Below are 17,414 nucleotides of genomic sequence, written 5' to 3' on the forward strand. Positions count from 1 at the left end.
GAAACGTCTATACATTTTTGTTGTATCTTAAAGGTTAAAAGTCAAAGTAAAGTAAAAGCCAATTGATGTAAAGTACTTAAATGGAAAAGAGGCAGAGGAACTAACCACCTAACAATGGGAGCTTGATCTAAGGCCAGCCCCAACAAACCCCTCAGAGTTAGATTCCCCAGAGAATCAGGAGGGAAGGTATAGTCACAGGGCCCCAGGGTGGAGGAGGGGTGGCATCATTTCTCAAACCCTAGTTCCCTTTTCAGCATTTTTTAAATGTATTTTTTCCTTAGAAGTGTGAGCTCCTTGTGGTAGGAGGTCAGGGCTTGTTTGTCCTTTGTTGTTAAGGAGGGCTACGACTTCAGGGAGGTGATGCCATGATATACAAGTGAACTGGATATAAGTCGGCGAGGACTGTGCAAAGTCACCAGCCTCACTTTGTCCAGATATGGATCAGAACGACTGGAGATGACCCAGGAAGCTGTGCAGGAGCTTGGCCTTTTGAGGCTAAGGACTTTAACAGATCTAACGCCCATTCAGTGATTAAGCCTAGGTAAAGATGAAGCAAACAATACCTTCTTTTACTTACTCAAAAAAAGAGAAATCAACCTGAGAGGGAACTTCTGGCCAAAACAGAAACAACTGCTATTTACACTCACACTGAGCCACCAGAACCCAAATAATGACTCAGTGAAGTTTGGGCTGGGACCTAATGCTGGCCAATTTATGAGAGTCAAGAGTGCTCTGAGTTTAAGGCAGGGTTCAGAAAAAAGAAATCTAGCCTGTAAACCCAAGATATCTTACGAGGTTTTGGTGATCAAAATTTTTATTCCTTTGGGCAGAGCATCCACAGGTAAGGGTATGATTTTACTACGTCAAAAGAGGAAGAGGAGGGAAGGAGAGAGGAAGGAAGGAGAGGAGAGAGGAAAGAAGAGGAGGGAGGGAAGGAAGGAGAGGAGGGAGGGAAGGAAGGACAGGAGGGAGGGAGGAAGGAAGGACAGGAGGGAGGGAGGAAGGAAGGACAGGAGGGAGGGAGGAAGGAAGGACAGGAGGGAGGGAGGAAGGAAGGAAGGAGAGGAGGGAAGGAAGGACAGGAGGGAGGGAGGAAGGAAGGAAGAAAGGAAGGAAGGAAGGAAAGAAGGGAGGAAGGAAGGAAGGAAGGAAGGGAGGAAGGAAGGAGCATTGCCCAAATAGAAGTGGCTACTTGGGTCCTCAGTGGACCAGCTACTACTCCTCACAGGTAGTAGTTTGTACTTCCTTCTCAGAGGATTACAATGTCACGCAGACAACGTCATGATTTGTGAGTGAATAAAAGGGGCTTCATAAATGTCTGCTGACTCTGAGTAAGGGCATACATATTACACAAGTTTCTAGTGGTTTTCTGAATTTTTAATTTTTGTCATTTCTTTTCTTTAAATAAATTTTTTTGATTGAAAAAGTATATGATTGATTTAAAAAAACACAAAACATGGTATAAATGACTCCATGTCTCTTGAGCCAGATCAGTTAATTATACATCAGGGTATTAAGAGAGTATGCAACTGTGATTGCAGAGCAGTAGCTGATTGATAATCTTTGAGGAACTGTGGCAATCAAGAGAGGTTCTCAGTGATGAGAAATGGACAAATATGGCACCATTTTTCAGGAAGGGGAAGAGAACAATTCTTCAAACTAAATCTCAGTGACCTTAACATCAAGTCCTGATTATTAAAGTTTGTGAACAATTAATCAATGAGCATTTATTGAGTACATATTACATGCCAGGCACTATCCTAGTTGCCAGAGCAGGGGTCGGCAAATGCCAGCTCTTAAGTTAAAAATGATTTTTATGCTTAGAATTGGTTTTACATCTTAAAATAAAATTTCATTGTATTTTACAATAAAATAACCATTCTGAATTGCTGGTCATACAAAAAACAGGTAGGAGTTTGCTGACCCCAGTAAGTCAATGAAACTGTCCCTGCCTTCAAGGGCCAGGGTACCACAAAATCAGAAAACATGAACTAGGAGTGATCTCAGAGGACATCTAGTCTCATTTCACCATCAGTATCTCATTTTACCAATGAAAGAGGTTAACGCAACATCAGAAATATGCATTTAACTGGTGGAAAAATATGTACACATACAAGAATGTACAAAATATATACAAATAAAAACAAAGTAATTTGAGGGCTAGGCGAGGCACTGGAAGAATTACTCAGTCTGGCAAGGCAGGGTGCAATCAGAATGTAAAGGACCTCAAAAAGAGAAAGAGTGACTACTAGGTACCATCACATCTAATAGCAAAGCAAGCAAACGTCATTTCATTTTCATTTTTGGTAGAGCAATTCTCCTTTTAAATTGGAAATGCAGACACAGCTGATGTGGAATTCAGCAATGTATTTGGTATACTGTAAACAAATCTATCATCACAGTCTTATGCACAGGATAGAGAAATACAGGCCGCATGACAACAGAATGAAGTAAATTCAGAACTGCTGGATGGCTGTTCTCCGAGTATTGATTAATTGATTTAACAACAAAAAGTGCCTACTGATAATATTTAATATAAATTTTGGACTTTAATAAGGGCCAAAGCTTGAATTAAGAAGAGTCTGGACCTAATAGTCTCTTTTGTTATCTTAAGTAAACCCAGAGAATGTCTCAGTGAAGCAAATGGGGTTTACTTAAGTAATTTCCTTAGGAGACCCTTTTATGGCACAGTGATAAGAAAAAAACAGAGATGTCCTGGGTTGTCATTTCAATTGAACCTTTGTTAAAGGTACCCTTTCCTGTATCAGCTATTTCAAGGACCTGTTTAGGACAGGAGGCCTGCTACTAGAGTGGTGGCATTTTCTCCTTATCTTATGTCACAGACACATATGCTACAGAGAGGAAGTTCACACAGCTTGGGATCATAAAATTCAATTGACACTGCTTTGTTAACTGTCTTGTCTTACTAGATTTATGATCTGTTCAACTAAGAGAGTTCCTTTCTCATGGCAAAATGTATTTAAACCAGAAGATTTCTGTACCGGGTAGTCAGATAATTTCTGGCTCCATAATATTATGTAGCCGTTACTTTAAAGGAAATTGTTTAATTAATTAAATCATAAATCATAGCATGTTGCCTTTTCTTTAACCAAGTTTTCAGGTCAACACTACTATGTGCAAAGTATTATGCTAAGAGGGGAGGGGGGATAGTGGCAGCATACAACACAAGCAAAGATCTGTGTACTACAGGGTACAGTGCACAGGGTAAAGAAGAGATCCAGAGCAGGAACTTTAGGAATATTTGAAGAGGAGAGGGTCCTAGTGATGAGGTATAAGCCCAAGCCAAGACCTTTTTCCCTTGGATAAGGAGGGCTTTTGTCCCATTAGTCTGAAGGGCCCCAGGAAAGTATGGCCTTGGGGGGGGAGGGGGAGGGCGGTGTGTGTGTGTGTCCTTGAATTCCCCTTCCATTTCTCCCAGCCCAGATACTCCCAATCTTCTATTTAGCATTCTTTTGATATTCCTCCCTTTGATCCTATTACCAGCCAGTCTCATCAGGATCCTCCCTGGGTTTGATCTATGGAGACCATCCCAGGGACCCCAGACTACCTGGAGATACCTGCTTCAGGCCCAGGCTCTCCACTGTCTGATATCTCCTGATTGCCTCCAGCTGTTTCCAACACTTGACCAGTCACCCCCTCTTGGACTTCTCCTCAAGACCCTCCCTAAACCCCTCTTCCCATCACCCTAGACTACCAGACCACCCCCAGATCCCTCCTACAGTCATTTTCTGTATTTAAATTCCATCTTGCCTCCATGAAGGTACTCAGATTCAATCCAGCTCAGACTCTGTCTAGCTGAGATTCTATCTGGCTCACTTGTGAATACAAGCATCACAAATGCTTAGGCTCCTTAAGAGTCAACCTAATATGGCGAATCTTTAATAAACTTTGTTTGTCTTTGGTTTAAGAAGGCTTGTGTCGAATTCATTCGAGTAGAACCCAGTGTGTCGGTATTCTGGGGTCCCCAGCACCCCTGAACCTTATCACTAGTAGTCAAGAATGATTGAGGAAGTTTTAGAAGGGAGGGGACAGGAGGTTAGTGACTAGCTCCCCCATTTCCATTTAACCACAACATCGATTGGCTTTTACAAAAGAACACTGACTTTAAAGACAAAGCAAAAATCAATGTAGAGGCGTTTCCTTCAAAGTCAGTGGCTCAATAAACATTAATTAAGTGGAGCCTGGATAGAAGACAAGGATTTTGAAGGCAAAAATGAGAAGAGTGTGCTCCAGAGATAGGCACCAACTTGTTCAAATGCATGGAGGGGAGAGATGACATGCCCAGTTCATAAAATAGCAAATGGTCTTGTTTGGCTGGAAGGGAAGGAAGGAAGGAAGTACTTAATGAAGTGTCTCTCACATGCTAGGCACTGAGCTAAGTGCATTACAAATATCATCTCACTATCCTGACAATGACCCTGAGGAGGAGGTGCTATTATGATCCCCACTTTCTGTTGCTCAGTTATTTCAGTCATGTCCAGCTCTTCTTGTCTGAGTGTCTGAGGTGGGATTTGAACTCGTGACTTTTCCCTTGATAATCATTCAATATAAATTTTGGACTTTAATAAGGACCAGAGCTGGAATGAAGAAGAGCCTGGACCTAATAATCTCTTTGTTCTCTGAAGTAAACTCAGAGAATACCTCTTCTGAGGTCAACAAAACCAGATGGGGCTGATGTAGCATTCCTTATGAGACCCTTAATCCAAAACACTATCTTGAATAATGAGACTTTTTCCGTGTCTTAATATTTTGTGGACATATACTATGTTATGGCAAGTTAATGGTAAAGAAAACACAGATATCCTGAGTCGTAATTTCAATTGAAACTTTGTCAACTCTGTTATCTTATTGTATTTACAACCTGTGCAATTAAGAATTCCTTTCTCATGGTCTAGTTAATCACTTATGGAGACCATAAATCTAAAGGACACAGACCACCTTGGATTGTCCTAAACAGATTTAAGCCTGGTCATTCCTCTAACAGTCAGTCAGAAGTTTTTCTGGCTCTATGATCATGTAACCGCTTAGCTTTAAGGGAATAAACAATATGCATTTAGCCTGTTTGCCTTTTTCTTAACCAAACTTTCAGGCTGACACCCTCCAGGGCCAGCACTCTGTGCACTGTACCACCTATCTGCCTCAAGTACAGTCTAGGGAGGGGATGAATGTGAAATGAGGCTGGAGAGGCAGGATGGAGCCAGACTGCTCAAGGCTACAAATATCAGGCTGAGGTTTTATCCCAGAGGTCCCTGAAAGTTTCTGAGCAGGGGAATGCCACAGGCCTAGGCCTTAGCAACATTGTCCGGGCTGATGGCTGAAGCAAGAAACTTTAGAAAGGGGGAAAACCTGGTGTCAAGGAATGAAATCACAACAGGGCTTTTTCACCCTTTTGTGGGCAGTCTGGTGGACCCTCATGGCTTCTCCGAACAATGTTTTTAAATAAATAAATAAATAAAACAGATGAGGTTACAAAGGAAACCAACTATACTGAAATACAGTAATCAAACAATGTTTTTTTAAAGTTTCATGGACCCAGGTTAAGAAGCTCTGAATTAAGGATTATTACACTAGTTCAGATAAAAGGTGACCAAGAGAAGTTGGAAGGGGTGAGAGCTGCTGAGAAGGCTGCAAGAATCAGACATAGTAACCAAAGACACCTGAATTCTAGAGAGTGAAGAAAGAAGTCAACAATCACCGGGGTGACTGAAAAGTCAGTGGTACCATCGGCAGAGAGTAGGAAATTAGGGAGAAGGGACAAGGTAATGAATTTAGTCTTATTTTGAGTGAGGTGCTAAGAGGCTTATAGGACAAGCAGTGGAATTTATAGCAGGCAAGTGGAGATGTGGAGCCAGAGCTCGGACTGGACTGTGCAGAGGTGACCAAGACACACACACAGACACAGAGACACACACACACACACACACACACACACACACCACCTGATGTTGGGAAAGACTGAAGACAAAAGCAGAAGGGGACATACGGAGGATGAAATGGATAGAAAGTATCATGGAAACAATCAACACGAGCTTGGACAGACTTTAAGAAAGAGGAGGGGACAGAAGGGCCTAATATGCTATGGTCCATGGAGGCACGAAGAGTCAGACACGACTGAACGCTAAACAGCAACATCATGAGGGAAAGAAGGTAGAGAAAGAAGAGGCTTAGGACAGAGTTTTGGGAAGGTATAGAAAACAGAACCAGATCCAGGAAGTGGCTGAGAGGTAGGCCTCCCCTGCAACCAGCAGTATGGCAGAGCTATCTCCTCTTGAACAATTTTATCACAGATTTAGAAGGTCTGAATGGAATGCTTATCCTACCTGCAGCTCACACAGAGCAGAAGGAACAATTAATAGCTAGGATCATGGGATCACAATGGCCATGAAAAGCTGAACCTAACTAAAATTTATTTAGAGCTTACTTATAAAGTCCTATACTTAAGGCAAAAAGATCAACTAAATAAGTAAAAAATAGAAAAGAAATAACTTAACAATAATTCTTTTTAAAAAAATTACCCTTTCCGGTGACCCTAACAATTTACATGCAGGTCAACAATATAATGTGGCTGCCAAAAAAATGTCCATGGCATTTCTAGCTATATGAAAATAAAGGATATTATCCAGAACAAGGAAATTATTAGTTGCAATTTATTCTATGCCGGTCAAAGAACATCTGGAGCATATCATTCAATTCAGGGCAACACATTGTAAGAAGTACACTGATCCACTGACCCACATCAATAGAAAGGTGGCCAGAACAGTGAGAAGACTTGAAAGCAAGTCATATGATAAATGGCTGAAGGAGTTGGCGATACTTAAGTTAGAAAAGAAAAGTCTTGGGCTGAGAGTTGAGGCTGTGGGGGGGGGAAGGAGCAACATGACTACCATTCTCACATATGTGAAGGGCTAGCGTGTGAAGGGATCACATTTAGTTGGGATAATTCCAGAATGCAGAACTGAGACCAATAGGCAGAAGTAACAGAGAGGTTGATTTTGACTCAGTATAAGGATTAATTTTCTAACCAAAGAATGATCTCCAGGAAGGGAAGGGGCTCCCTCCATTAGGAGGTTCTGAATCTGGGGTCACCAGTGGTCTTTGAGCAGTGATGGATGACTTTGCCAAGATTCATGAGGACAGCAGGAGATGAGAATAAATCTAAGGCTTCCTCTAATTCTAAGATCCTATAATTTGCTGGTTCAGCCATCTTTATCTCCAATTAAACAACCTCACTTGCAAATTTCACTACATTCCCAATGATTTATTACAGCTGGAGAACCATACCCCAAAACTGTGAGTTCTCAACGTGTGATCCAGGGACCCGTCCCTTTCCTTCAAGGGTCTAAGATATAAGACATTATATGCCCATTTAAAAGGCTCTCCCTTTTCCAACTACAGTACCCATCTGTATAATATTGGATTATCTTCACATATTTCAAACCAAAACAACATATCACAACAGACTGAATACAGAAGCAGATATAACAATGACAGAATGTCTTCTACTAAACCAGACATTAAAGAGATTTGCAAAAAATATATAAAACAATGCCACTCTTCTCACCAAATTTTTTTTATTTTGAAAAAAAGTTATTTTCACAAAGATGTAATTAAAAATGAGTTTGTTACTGTTCTTTTAAAATGATAAATTTTTATAAATCATTTTTCATCTATAAATCATTTCAATAGATATAACTCACACAAACAAAAGCTCTTTGAAGTCCTCAATAATTTTTAAGAGTATAAAGGAATCTTGAGACCAAAAAGTATGGGACTCACTGCCCTCAACGATAAAACTACATTGTAAATAACCAATCTTGTATTTCCTACCCATTTTCTCACATTGTCAATTTTATGCATATTTTTAAAGAATTGCTTCACCAATCAGGAAAAGCAATAAAAAGGCCATTCAAATTTAATCTCGGCCTTCAGACCCAGGCTGAAATCCAGGACCCTTCGAGTTAACCAGAGACCCATTCAAACAGGGCCAGAAGCAAGGTGATGCTGTAATGCAATAAACACAACGTATTAAGTTATAGGGATATAAAGACAAAACCAACAACTATTCCCTGGCCTCAAGGAGGTGACATTCCACGGTTTATATGCACAGCACAAAACCCTGTGGAGCTCATCACCAATCATCACAGTAAAGGTAAAAACAGCAGGAGCACCTTTCTTTAAGCAGGTCTCAGTCTCGATTCGTGTTCTTCTGGCTGCTCTTGGTTGTCCAGGGATTCCTAAACAAGGTTTGTAGCAGATTTCCAAAGTCAATCATTTCTAACTGAGACTTCCCAAGAGAACGTGGGACGACCTTCACCACCTGCTTTGCTAGGAGGTCCAAACTGTAAGTTCAAATGAATGAACTGGAATAGCCAGAAACTTTGTCCCCTCTTGCACCCCTGCTCCAAAGGTCTAGAAGTTAATCAACAGCACATTCACTGAATACTCACTATGCAAAGACTTGACAAACTGTGATGACAAGTGGGGGTGAGGGGCCAGAAGCTGGAGCCTGAGGAGAGAATTTGGATCTCTGAGCTAGTGAGCCTCCAGGGCAGCCCAATGAAGGAAAGAGGCCCGATCAGAGTCTTGCTCTAGTTAGGCCCTTCTCTGGCCCGCATCTGTACAAAGAGAGGGTGAGACTAGCTGGCTTCAAAAGTCTTTTCTGGTTCTTTCACTTCAACTAGACTAGAAATCCTGCTGAGTCCTTGGGATCAGGGACTTTTCGAAAAAAGACACAAATGCAAGTTCTCTGATGGGTCTTTCACAGGATTCTGAGGGTGAAAGCATTGGGGACCAACAAGTCCTACAAGGCATCTTTTAGGGGAGGATGCCCTGAGAACTTACAGGATTAAGAAAATGGGTTATTTTCTCCAAGTCACTGGTAATGCTCTCAGGGACATGTTTGTGACCAACCAGTTCAAAACTGGGACTCTGGGCTACTATTTCCTTTCCAGGAAAATGGCTATGGAATTTCTTTCCCTACCTACTCCTCCCCAAGTGAAGTAAAGCAGAAAAGACTCTAGATTTAGTAGCTGGAGATAGTGGGATTCTAACCTAGTCTCTGGAAAAATCACTTAAGATCTCTGAAACTCAAGTTTTTTTCCTCTGCAAAATGAAGATACCACACTATCACTCAAATACCTAAACCAGGAAGAGACAAAACAGGGAAAGAAAATTATAGACCAATTTCTCTAATGAATATAGATGCAAAAATTTTAAATAAGATTTTAGCAAAATGAATACAGCATCTTATCACAAGAATAATACATTATGATTAGGAAGGATTCATACCAGGAATGCAGGGCTGGTTCAATATTAGGAAAACTATTAGCATTATTGATCATATCAACAACAAAACTAACAAAAACCACATGATTATCTCAATAGATGCAGAAAAAGCTTTGAACAAAATACAACACCCATTCCTATTAAAAACACTAGAGAACCTAGGAATAAAGGGAACTTTCCACAAAGGTGGGATTCTTCCTTCTGCCAAGTCCACCCTACTTTGTGTCTCTCTCATACCCTTCTGGTTTCCCTGGTGTCAGGGTTATGTAAACAGAGACTTTCTGCCTCCTTCTAGATTGTACGGCTCTTGAAAGCAGGGATTAAGTAATCTTCATAATAGTCTCCATAGTGCCTCAAAGGATTCTGAACATAGGAGATGCTTGATAAATATCTGAGTAGACAGGTGCCAAGAAATTCAAGTGAAAAAGTTTTATTTCTGTCAGTACAATGACCAATTAATGAAACGACTATCTCCTATCATCCCATGAAAGGTGGTGTTCCCATCAAATCCAAGAGAGACATCCTAAAATCTCAGTCCAAAATGCCTCACCCCTGGAAGAAGGGTTCTGAGGGAGAGTGAAACCAAGACAGCCTAACAACCTTGAATGTAGTAGATGCCCCATCAACATTCACTGGGCACTTACCACATTCTGTTAATCACAGTTTCGTGACCTCAGAGTTAAAAAAAAATGTCTTCGTTTCTAGATTCCAGGACAACAGCTCATACTTAGGCATGAGTTATTGTGAGTTATATGTGTTATTAGCCATTTTCCTGTCAATCTGTGAGATAGGTATGGCACATTCTTATTCCCACAAGAGATGGGATGAGAGAGCTGAGGCAAGGGAGGTGGACTAAACTGCCCAAGGTTACACAATAAAGAGTAATGGTGCAGGGATTTGAATTCAATTCTCTCCAGGACACAAGGCGAGCACTCTTTCCACCATACTAAGTCACTTCCTCCAAGGGGGAGGTAGTTTACCTGCCTAAGCACCTACTCAGGCAGGGGAGGATCATCCTAGTTCCAAGAAGTGCTTTCTTGCTTATGTATTACCATGCACTGTTTCAGTTTCTTCTCCTCAATTTTTGTCAAAATGGGGCTAGAAAGTAATCAGAAATGCTGCCGGGGGACAGGTGGAATTACTGGCCCCCTACAGCCATCTTTTGGGGAACCTAGTTCTATATTCCCTAAAGGCTGGTCCATTCCTCAAAACAGCAGAGCTAATGCTATTCACAGGAGAAGCTCAATTTTATTAAAGTTTCACAATTGTGTAAAGATTTAGCTGGTACTTGTTCAGAGATGCTCAAAGCACTGTTAAACCCTTCTCACTTTTCATGATTTACCTGAGTGGTGCCTCAGATGCTATGTTCCTCTGCCTCAGCAACTCCAAGGTAATAATCTACTTGGCAAAGAAACAGGATGGAGTAGGAAAGATGGCACCAAATGCCCCAAATACTTTAAAAACAAGAAATCACGAAGGCACCTGATTCTGTTACCCAGGGAACCAGGTTCATTTTCTTTGCTGACATGAGGATGATTCCCAGCACAAGTCCATTCTGAATGCCAACTCCTCTGCTGACAGCATTTATAAAAGGAGGTGATGAGATCAAAGGACCTTTCATGTCCCTAGGAGCTCTGAGTCTACCATCTTGTTTGCAGAGGGCAGCAGTAAACCTAAAGGTAAATGCTTCCTAACAAGCCCATGCTTTTCCTTTTTAGACTCAGTTATTAGCTGATCTGTTCATCCTACATAAATGAGTAATTGCTGTGCTCTGACTCATCTGTGGCTTTGCAGTCCTATGGGATCATGTGGAGTCTACAAGAGCATCTGAATGTTGTGAAAAATCAGCTTCTGAATCATCTGCTAGAGAACATGTCAAAAATGGGAAGAGAAAGATTCCTTACAACATGGGTAGAAATAACACACCAAGTTGAATGGTTCTATTCTGGGCCTCCAACAACGAGTTATCAAATGATAAAGCTAAAGTAGAGTTGGATAATCAATAAAAAAAAAAACAAACCCAAAGCCAAAGGGTCTTAAGATATTGTGATTAGAAAAAGCATAGTTCAGTGGCACTTTTTACCAAAACAGAAACCAGCTGTAAAGTGAGCAAGCACACAAGAGTGTGTCTGTCTTTCTGAAACTCATTCCACTAAGACCATTTCTTCCTTCAACAACTGCCTCCTTGCTAAAAAGCCGACACCAAATAAATACATGGTAACACTCAGCATCTCCACCTGAGAGCTCTGTCATCAAACACCATCCCCTATCTATGGGACAGGAGCATGACTGTGGATAATACTCACATCGGTGCACTAAAGTCCAAATCACCTCACATAGAGAAGCAACAGGCAGCTTTCTGAACTGATTTCTCATCCTGGTCACTAATAACTTTAACGTTCAAAAGGAGGAGCTGAAACTTGAGTTCCCATTTTGGCTCTGACATTTATTAGCTGTTTTGCCTCTCTTCAGCCTCATTTCCTTACATGTAAAAGAAAAGAAATGGTTCTGTAGACTTCATTCAATAAACTTTTATTAAGCACCTACTCCACTGTGCTAAGCACTTGAGAGTGCTACCACTTGTCTGGGCCCCTTTTCACACTGGCAGGGAGAGCTGCTGCCTAAAACCAGTGCTCTGGGACAGTGTTGGGGAGGGACAAGGCATCCAATGGAAAAGAATGACAGGTCATACGGCCAGAAAGAGACAGGAAGAACCAGCTGGAAAGAAGACAGAGCTTGGAAGCCTTGAGGGCCCAAGTTCCTTTGATATTGGGGGAAAAGCACCCATCTCTACAAGCCTCACTTCTCTGATCTGGCAGAGAAAGACCCTGCCCGGGGTGTAACGTATGCACGTATTAAGGCTGACTACCAACTTCCAAAGTTCGATGAAGCTCAGATTTATAAAACTGTTCAAGGGCCCCCCGAACTACACTGGAGCTTGGACAAGTCCCTTCCTCTCCCTGGTCTCAGTTTCCTCCTCTGTTAAGTGCCAGTCTGGTGACTTTTTGAGAATCCTCCAATTCTCCGTTGCTCCAACAACGCACTAGCGCACATGCTGTCCCCCAGCTCGGCTCCACCAACAACGCACCAGCGCCCTGGCTTCCCCCCGGCTCCGCTCCACCAACAATGCACCAGCACCCCGGCTTCCCCCCGGCTCCGCTCCACCAACAATGCACCAGCGCCCCAGCTTCGCCCCGGCTCCGCTCCACCAACAATGCATCAGCGCCCCGGCTTCGCCCCGGCTCCGCTCCACCAACAATGCATCAGTGCCCCGGCTTCGCCCCGGCTCCGCTCCACCAACAATGCATCAGCGCCCCGGCTTCGCCCCGGCTCCGCTCCACCAACAATGCACCAGCACCCCGGCTTCCCCCCGGCTCCGCTCCCCCGACCACGCACCAGTGCCCCGGCTTCGCCCCGGCTCCGCTCCCCCGACCACGCACCAGTGCCCCGGCTTCCCCCCGGCTCCGCTCCACCAACAATGCATCAGCGCCCCGGCTCCGCTCCCCCAACCACGCACCAGCGCCCCGGCTTCGCCCCGGCTCTGCTCCCCCGACCACGCACCAGCGCCCCGGCTTCGCCCCGGCTCTGCTCCCCCGACCACGCACCAGCGCCCCGGCTTCCCCCCGGCTCCGCTCCCCCAACCACGCACCAGTGCCCCAGCTTCGCCCCGGCTCCGCTCCACCAACAATGCATCAGCGCCCGGCTCCGCTCCCCCAACCACGCACCAGCGCCGCGGCTTCCCCCCGGCTCCGCTCCCCCGACCACGCACCAGTGCCCCAGCTTCGCCCCGGCTCCGCTCCACCAACAATGCATCAGCGCCCCGGCTCCGCTCCCCCAACCACGCACCAGCGCCCCAGCTTCGCCCCGGCTCTGCTCCCCCGACCACGCACCAGCGCCCCGGCTTCCCCCCGGCTCCGCTCCCCCAACCACGCACCAGTGCCCCAGCTTCGCCCCGGCTCCGCTCCACCAACAATGCATCAGCGCCCCGGCTCCGCTCCCCCAACCACGCACCAGCGCCGCGGCTTCCCCCCGGCTCCGCTCCCCCGACCACGCACCAGTGCCCCAGCTTCGCCCCGGCTCCGCTCCACCAACAATGCATCAGCGCCCCAGCTTCGCCCCGGCTCCGCTCCACCAACAATGCATCAGCGCCCCGGCTCCGCTCCCCCAACCACGCACCAGCGCCCCAGCTTCGCCCCGGCTCTGCTCCCCCGACCACGCACCAGCGCCCCGGCTTCCCCCCGGCTCCGCTCCCCCAACCACGCACCAGTGCCCCAGCTTCGCCCTGGCTCCGCTCCACCAACAATGCATCAGCGCCCCGGCTCCGCTCCCCCAACCACGCACCAGTGCCCCAGCTTCGCCCCCGGCTCCGCTCCACCAACAATGCATCAGCGCCCCGGCTCCGCTCCCCCGACCACGCACCAGCGCCGCGGCTTCCCCGGCCGGTGAGGAGGGGCTCCGGGGGAAGGACCGCCAGGTCGCCCCCTGCCCGCCCCGCCCCCCGGGCCTTACTTCTCGATCTCCAGCGCCGCCACCTTCCTCTTCTCGTACAGCTTGTCGTTGAGGGCGCGCACGATGTTGGGCGTGAGGGGCGCGAAGTCCTTCTCCGCGTTCATGACGGCGGCCAGGGCGAGGAAGGCGGGAGCCCGGGGAACCGGCGGGCACGAGTGCCGCTCCGCGCCGCCGCGGCCTCCGCCCGGCCGGAGCCCGCCTCCCGCGCGTGCGCACTCGGCGGCTCGCGCGCCCCAGGGACCCGGCTACTGAGGCTCTCGCTTGGTTCCCACCCGAGGCTCCGGATCGGAGGCGGCTCACGGAGCGGAAGCCATGTTACTCGAGTCACATGACCCGCCCGAGGCCGCTTCCGCTTTCCGCAGCTCGAGGCCCCGCCCCCTCATATCCCTTTCAGGCACGTCCCTGCCGAGGCCAGGCCACGCCCCCTGACGTCAGAGGGCCTCCTCTGCCCCCAGAGGGTCCTTCAATTTCCAGCACGTGGCTGTCTCTCGGTGAAGTTGTGAGACTGAGGGGGAGGAGGGGCTGGGAGGGGAGCCTTGAGCCCCCCCCCCCTTCACTCCTGCAGAATTGGGGTTTTTGCGTAATAACCGGCATTTCTGTAGCTTTAGCGCCACGCTGGGTGCTGTCGTGCTTCCCATTTTACAGATGAGGAAACCGAGGCAGAGGGGCAGCGACTGCCCAAGGTCCCACAGCTGCTGAAAGTCTGAGGCTGGACTTGCACTTGCATGGTCCTGACTCCAGGACCGCTCAGGGTGACTTTGATGGGGTTTTCCTTATTTTTTCAAGCATATATGTTCTCTCCTCCCCACCCCTGAACAGCAACCAAAGAAGGACAGTAAAGCTCCATCGGCACAGCTGGGCACAACCAGTCCTGGCATCGCTCCCTGCGCCTGGGGAACCTCATTCCGTGCCTTGAGCCCACCACGTTTCTGTCAGCTGGAGGGTCCTCTGGACTTGGGCTGGGTCATTGCACCTTCAGAGCTCTTCAGGCTTTTTAAAGTGGTTTCATCCTTACTATGTTGTGGGTCTGCGCACTTCACTCTGCATCCCTTCATGAAGGTCTCCCAATTTTCTCTGAAACTGACCCTTTCCCCTTTTCACAGCTCAATAGTATTCCATCCATTCATACACAATAATTTGTTTAGCCAACCCCCAATTGATAGGCACTCGTGGGACTGTAATTCTTTGCCAGTTTAAAAAAAAAAGCTACCATAAACGTTTTTGTACATGTGGGCAGCTGGTGAAGCAGTAGATGGAGCTGGAGGCAAGAAGACTTTAGTTCAAATCCTGTCTCAAACACGTAGCTGTGTGGTCTTGGGCAAGTCATTTAACCACTGCTCGCTTCAGTTTCCCCTGCTGCGAAAAGAGAATTAATAATAGCACCTATCTCCCAAGGTGGTTGTAACCAATGAGATAACATTTTTAAACCATAGAGTGCTATGTAAATATTAGCTATTATTATTATGAGGAAATGGAAGCCCCAAAATACCCATTGATGAGGTCTTTCAGAAGCTACTATTTGCCTGTGACATTGTGCTGATTGAACTAAGCCCTGGATTGTTGTATAGTCTCCTAAATGAGATCTATAGCCACTCAAAAGAGCTTGGTCTAACTATCTACACAGAAAAAACCAAGTGGATGAGAAATGCCTATTTACAAACTCTGATATGCAGTTGGGTTGATAAATCCATATAACTCATTCACCTATATATGTGTATGTTATATGTACATACATATATATTTTTCACACATGTATGTGGATGTTGAAATGAAATCTTGGACAGACACTGCAGATGTATAGTAAATTGACCTCAGAATTGGAAAAGAGGAGAGAAGTGGTCTTAGTGTCAGGGAGCAGGAGAAAGGGAGAGATTTATTGTTGTCAGTGAGTATGTTTGGGGGAGTAGAGTATCTTCTGGTCACTGATACCATGGCCCAAGTTTGGCCCTTAAGGGTAATTTGTCATTTCCTAGCCTCCAATTTAGAAAGCCAAGGAATATCCCCCCTACTGGAATCGTTCCTTATATTCTTCCTGAGAACAATTCCCACCCCCCCCAACAAACTAAAGGAAGTATATATTTTTTCATTCTTATTTAACAGAAAGGATGGCAAAAGTGGAAAACCCAAAAAGACACAACCACTCTGTGGAAGTACTTTCCCTGGAAGACAACAATTGAATGGACCATTCAACTGGAGAAGAGGACAGAGATGCAGGCGCGCTGGACATTGTGGCCACAGGCTGGAGAACTGGCCTTGCTGGAGAGAGAAGCAGGCGTCCCTATCAATGGGAGTTAAGGAGAGTTCTTGTGCTCCATGGGCACATCTGAGCAGGACTAATGAGGGAGAAAATGAGAAATGGAGAAATCCTTTAGGGCATTCCCTAGGCCTCTCCTGGCCAATGAGAGGGGGTGATACAAAGATTGCATCAGTATCCATGGTGCCAGATGAATAGGTTTCCTTCATCTAGTCAGGTGTTCTTATCTGGGGTCTTTTTTTAAAGAAAATATTTTGATAACTGTATTTCATTGTTTTAAACTGTATTTATATAACTGTATATTTCATTATTTTAAGCTGTATTTGTATAATTATATAACTGTAATTGATAACTATTTCATTATTTTAAACTGTATTTGTGTAACTATATAACTAACTGATAACTGTATTTCATGATTTTAAACTGCTTAATTAACTTCAACTGATAACTCATCATTTTAAACTTTATAACTATAACTGTAATTGATAACTGTATTTCATTATTTTAAACTGTGTTTGTGTAACCGTATAACTGTAATTGACGATGGATTGATAATAGTTGTCCATCCCCAGTGATTAGTACAGTTCACAGCACATAGTATACAGCTTTTTGACTGACTTCATGCACATAGCCCCATAAGGGCACAGTCCTTCAAAGCATCAGCTGGTTTCTTCTCCAATTCAAAGGTCCTTTGTGATCCTACTGATTCTGTAGGTGTTACCTTCCTTTGCTGACCCAGGAGAAGGTGCTCAGTCAGGGTGGAAGGGAGGAAAAAAAGGTGGCTCTGAGGCAGAGGTGGGGCAAGGAGTGGAGGCAGCACAGAAAGAAGCTGCAGCTGGCAGATAAAAGGAGGGTCTGTTTACAATGCCACTTAGAAAATGGTCATTACTCAAAAGACTGGTTTATACTAGGCGTTCCATGGTTATAAAGCTTTTGGATAAACTAACCTAATGGATGTGGCTAATGCAGGCCAACAACCTGGAAGGTGTTCCCCTGGAAAAATATACTGTTTAATGAGTTCCTTTTCCTTCCCAAAGCCAAGGAGCCCTGCAAGAACATTTCCAACTTCCTCATCTTTATAGTTTTAGGGTTAGACCTAAAAAGATTATAAGAAAAACACATCTCAACAACAGTGGGAATAACTGTGAGCTCTCTGGGCTGCAGACACTTGGCCCTTTGTTTCTGTTGTGTTTATTTCCTTTTAGTTTGACTGCAATCCAATTTCCTCCTGCCACTTTGCTTCTTGCTCTGGGTTCTTCTGAAAGCTTAACTAAATGCTTTTGGAGCAATACTGGCTTTCCATTGTTGCAGTAAAGAAATGTTTCTGATAGTTCTTTGAAATCCA

General features: G+C 45.2%; 1 protein-coding gene across 4 annotated transcripts in view; it reads right to left on the reverse strand.

The window, feature by feature from the left end:
• The window catches only part of VAC14 (VAC14 component of PIKFYVE complex), a 131,879-nt gene extending 117,711 nt beyond the window's left edge, over nt 1-14,168 (reverse strand). For all 4 annotated transcript variants that reach the window (XR_011972957.1, XM_072636586.1, XM_072636587.1 and 1 more), the window contains exon 1: nt 13,816-14,168. Coding sequence is in view for 3 of the 4 variants with exons in the window: in XM_072636586.1 (XP_072492687.1) it covers nt 13,816-13,919 (104 nt within the window). In the remaining variant the exon portion in view is untranslated. The remainder of the gene's footprint in view (nt 1-13,815) is intronic.
• Nucleotides 14,169-17,414: the final 3,246 nt, after the last annotated feature.

The sequence above is a fragment of the Notamacropus eugenii genome, chromosome 1 (assembly GCF_028372415.1).
Source record: "Notamacropus eugenii isolate mMacEug1 chromosome 1, mMacEug1.pri_v2, whole genome shotgun sequence".
Taxonomy (NCBI): domain Eukaryota; kingdom Metazoa; phylum Chordata; class Mammalia; order Diprotodontia; family Macropodidae; genus Notamacropus; species Notamacropus eugenii.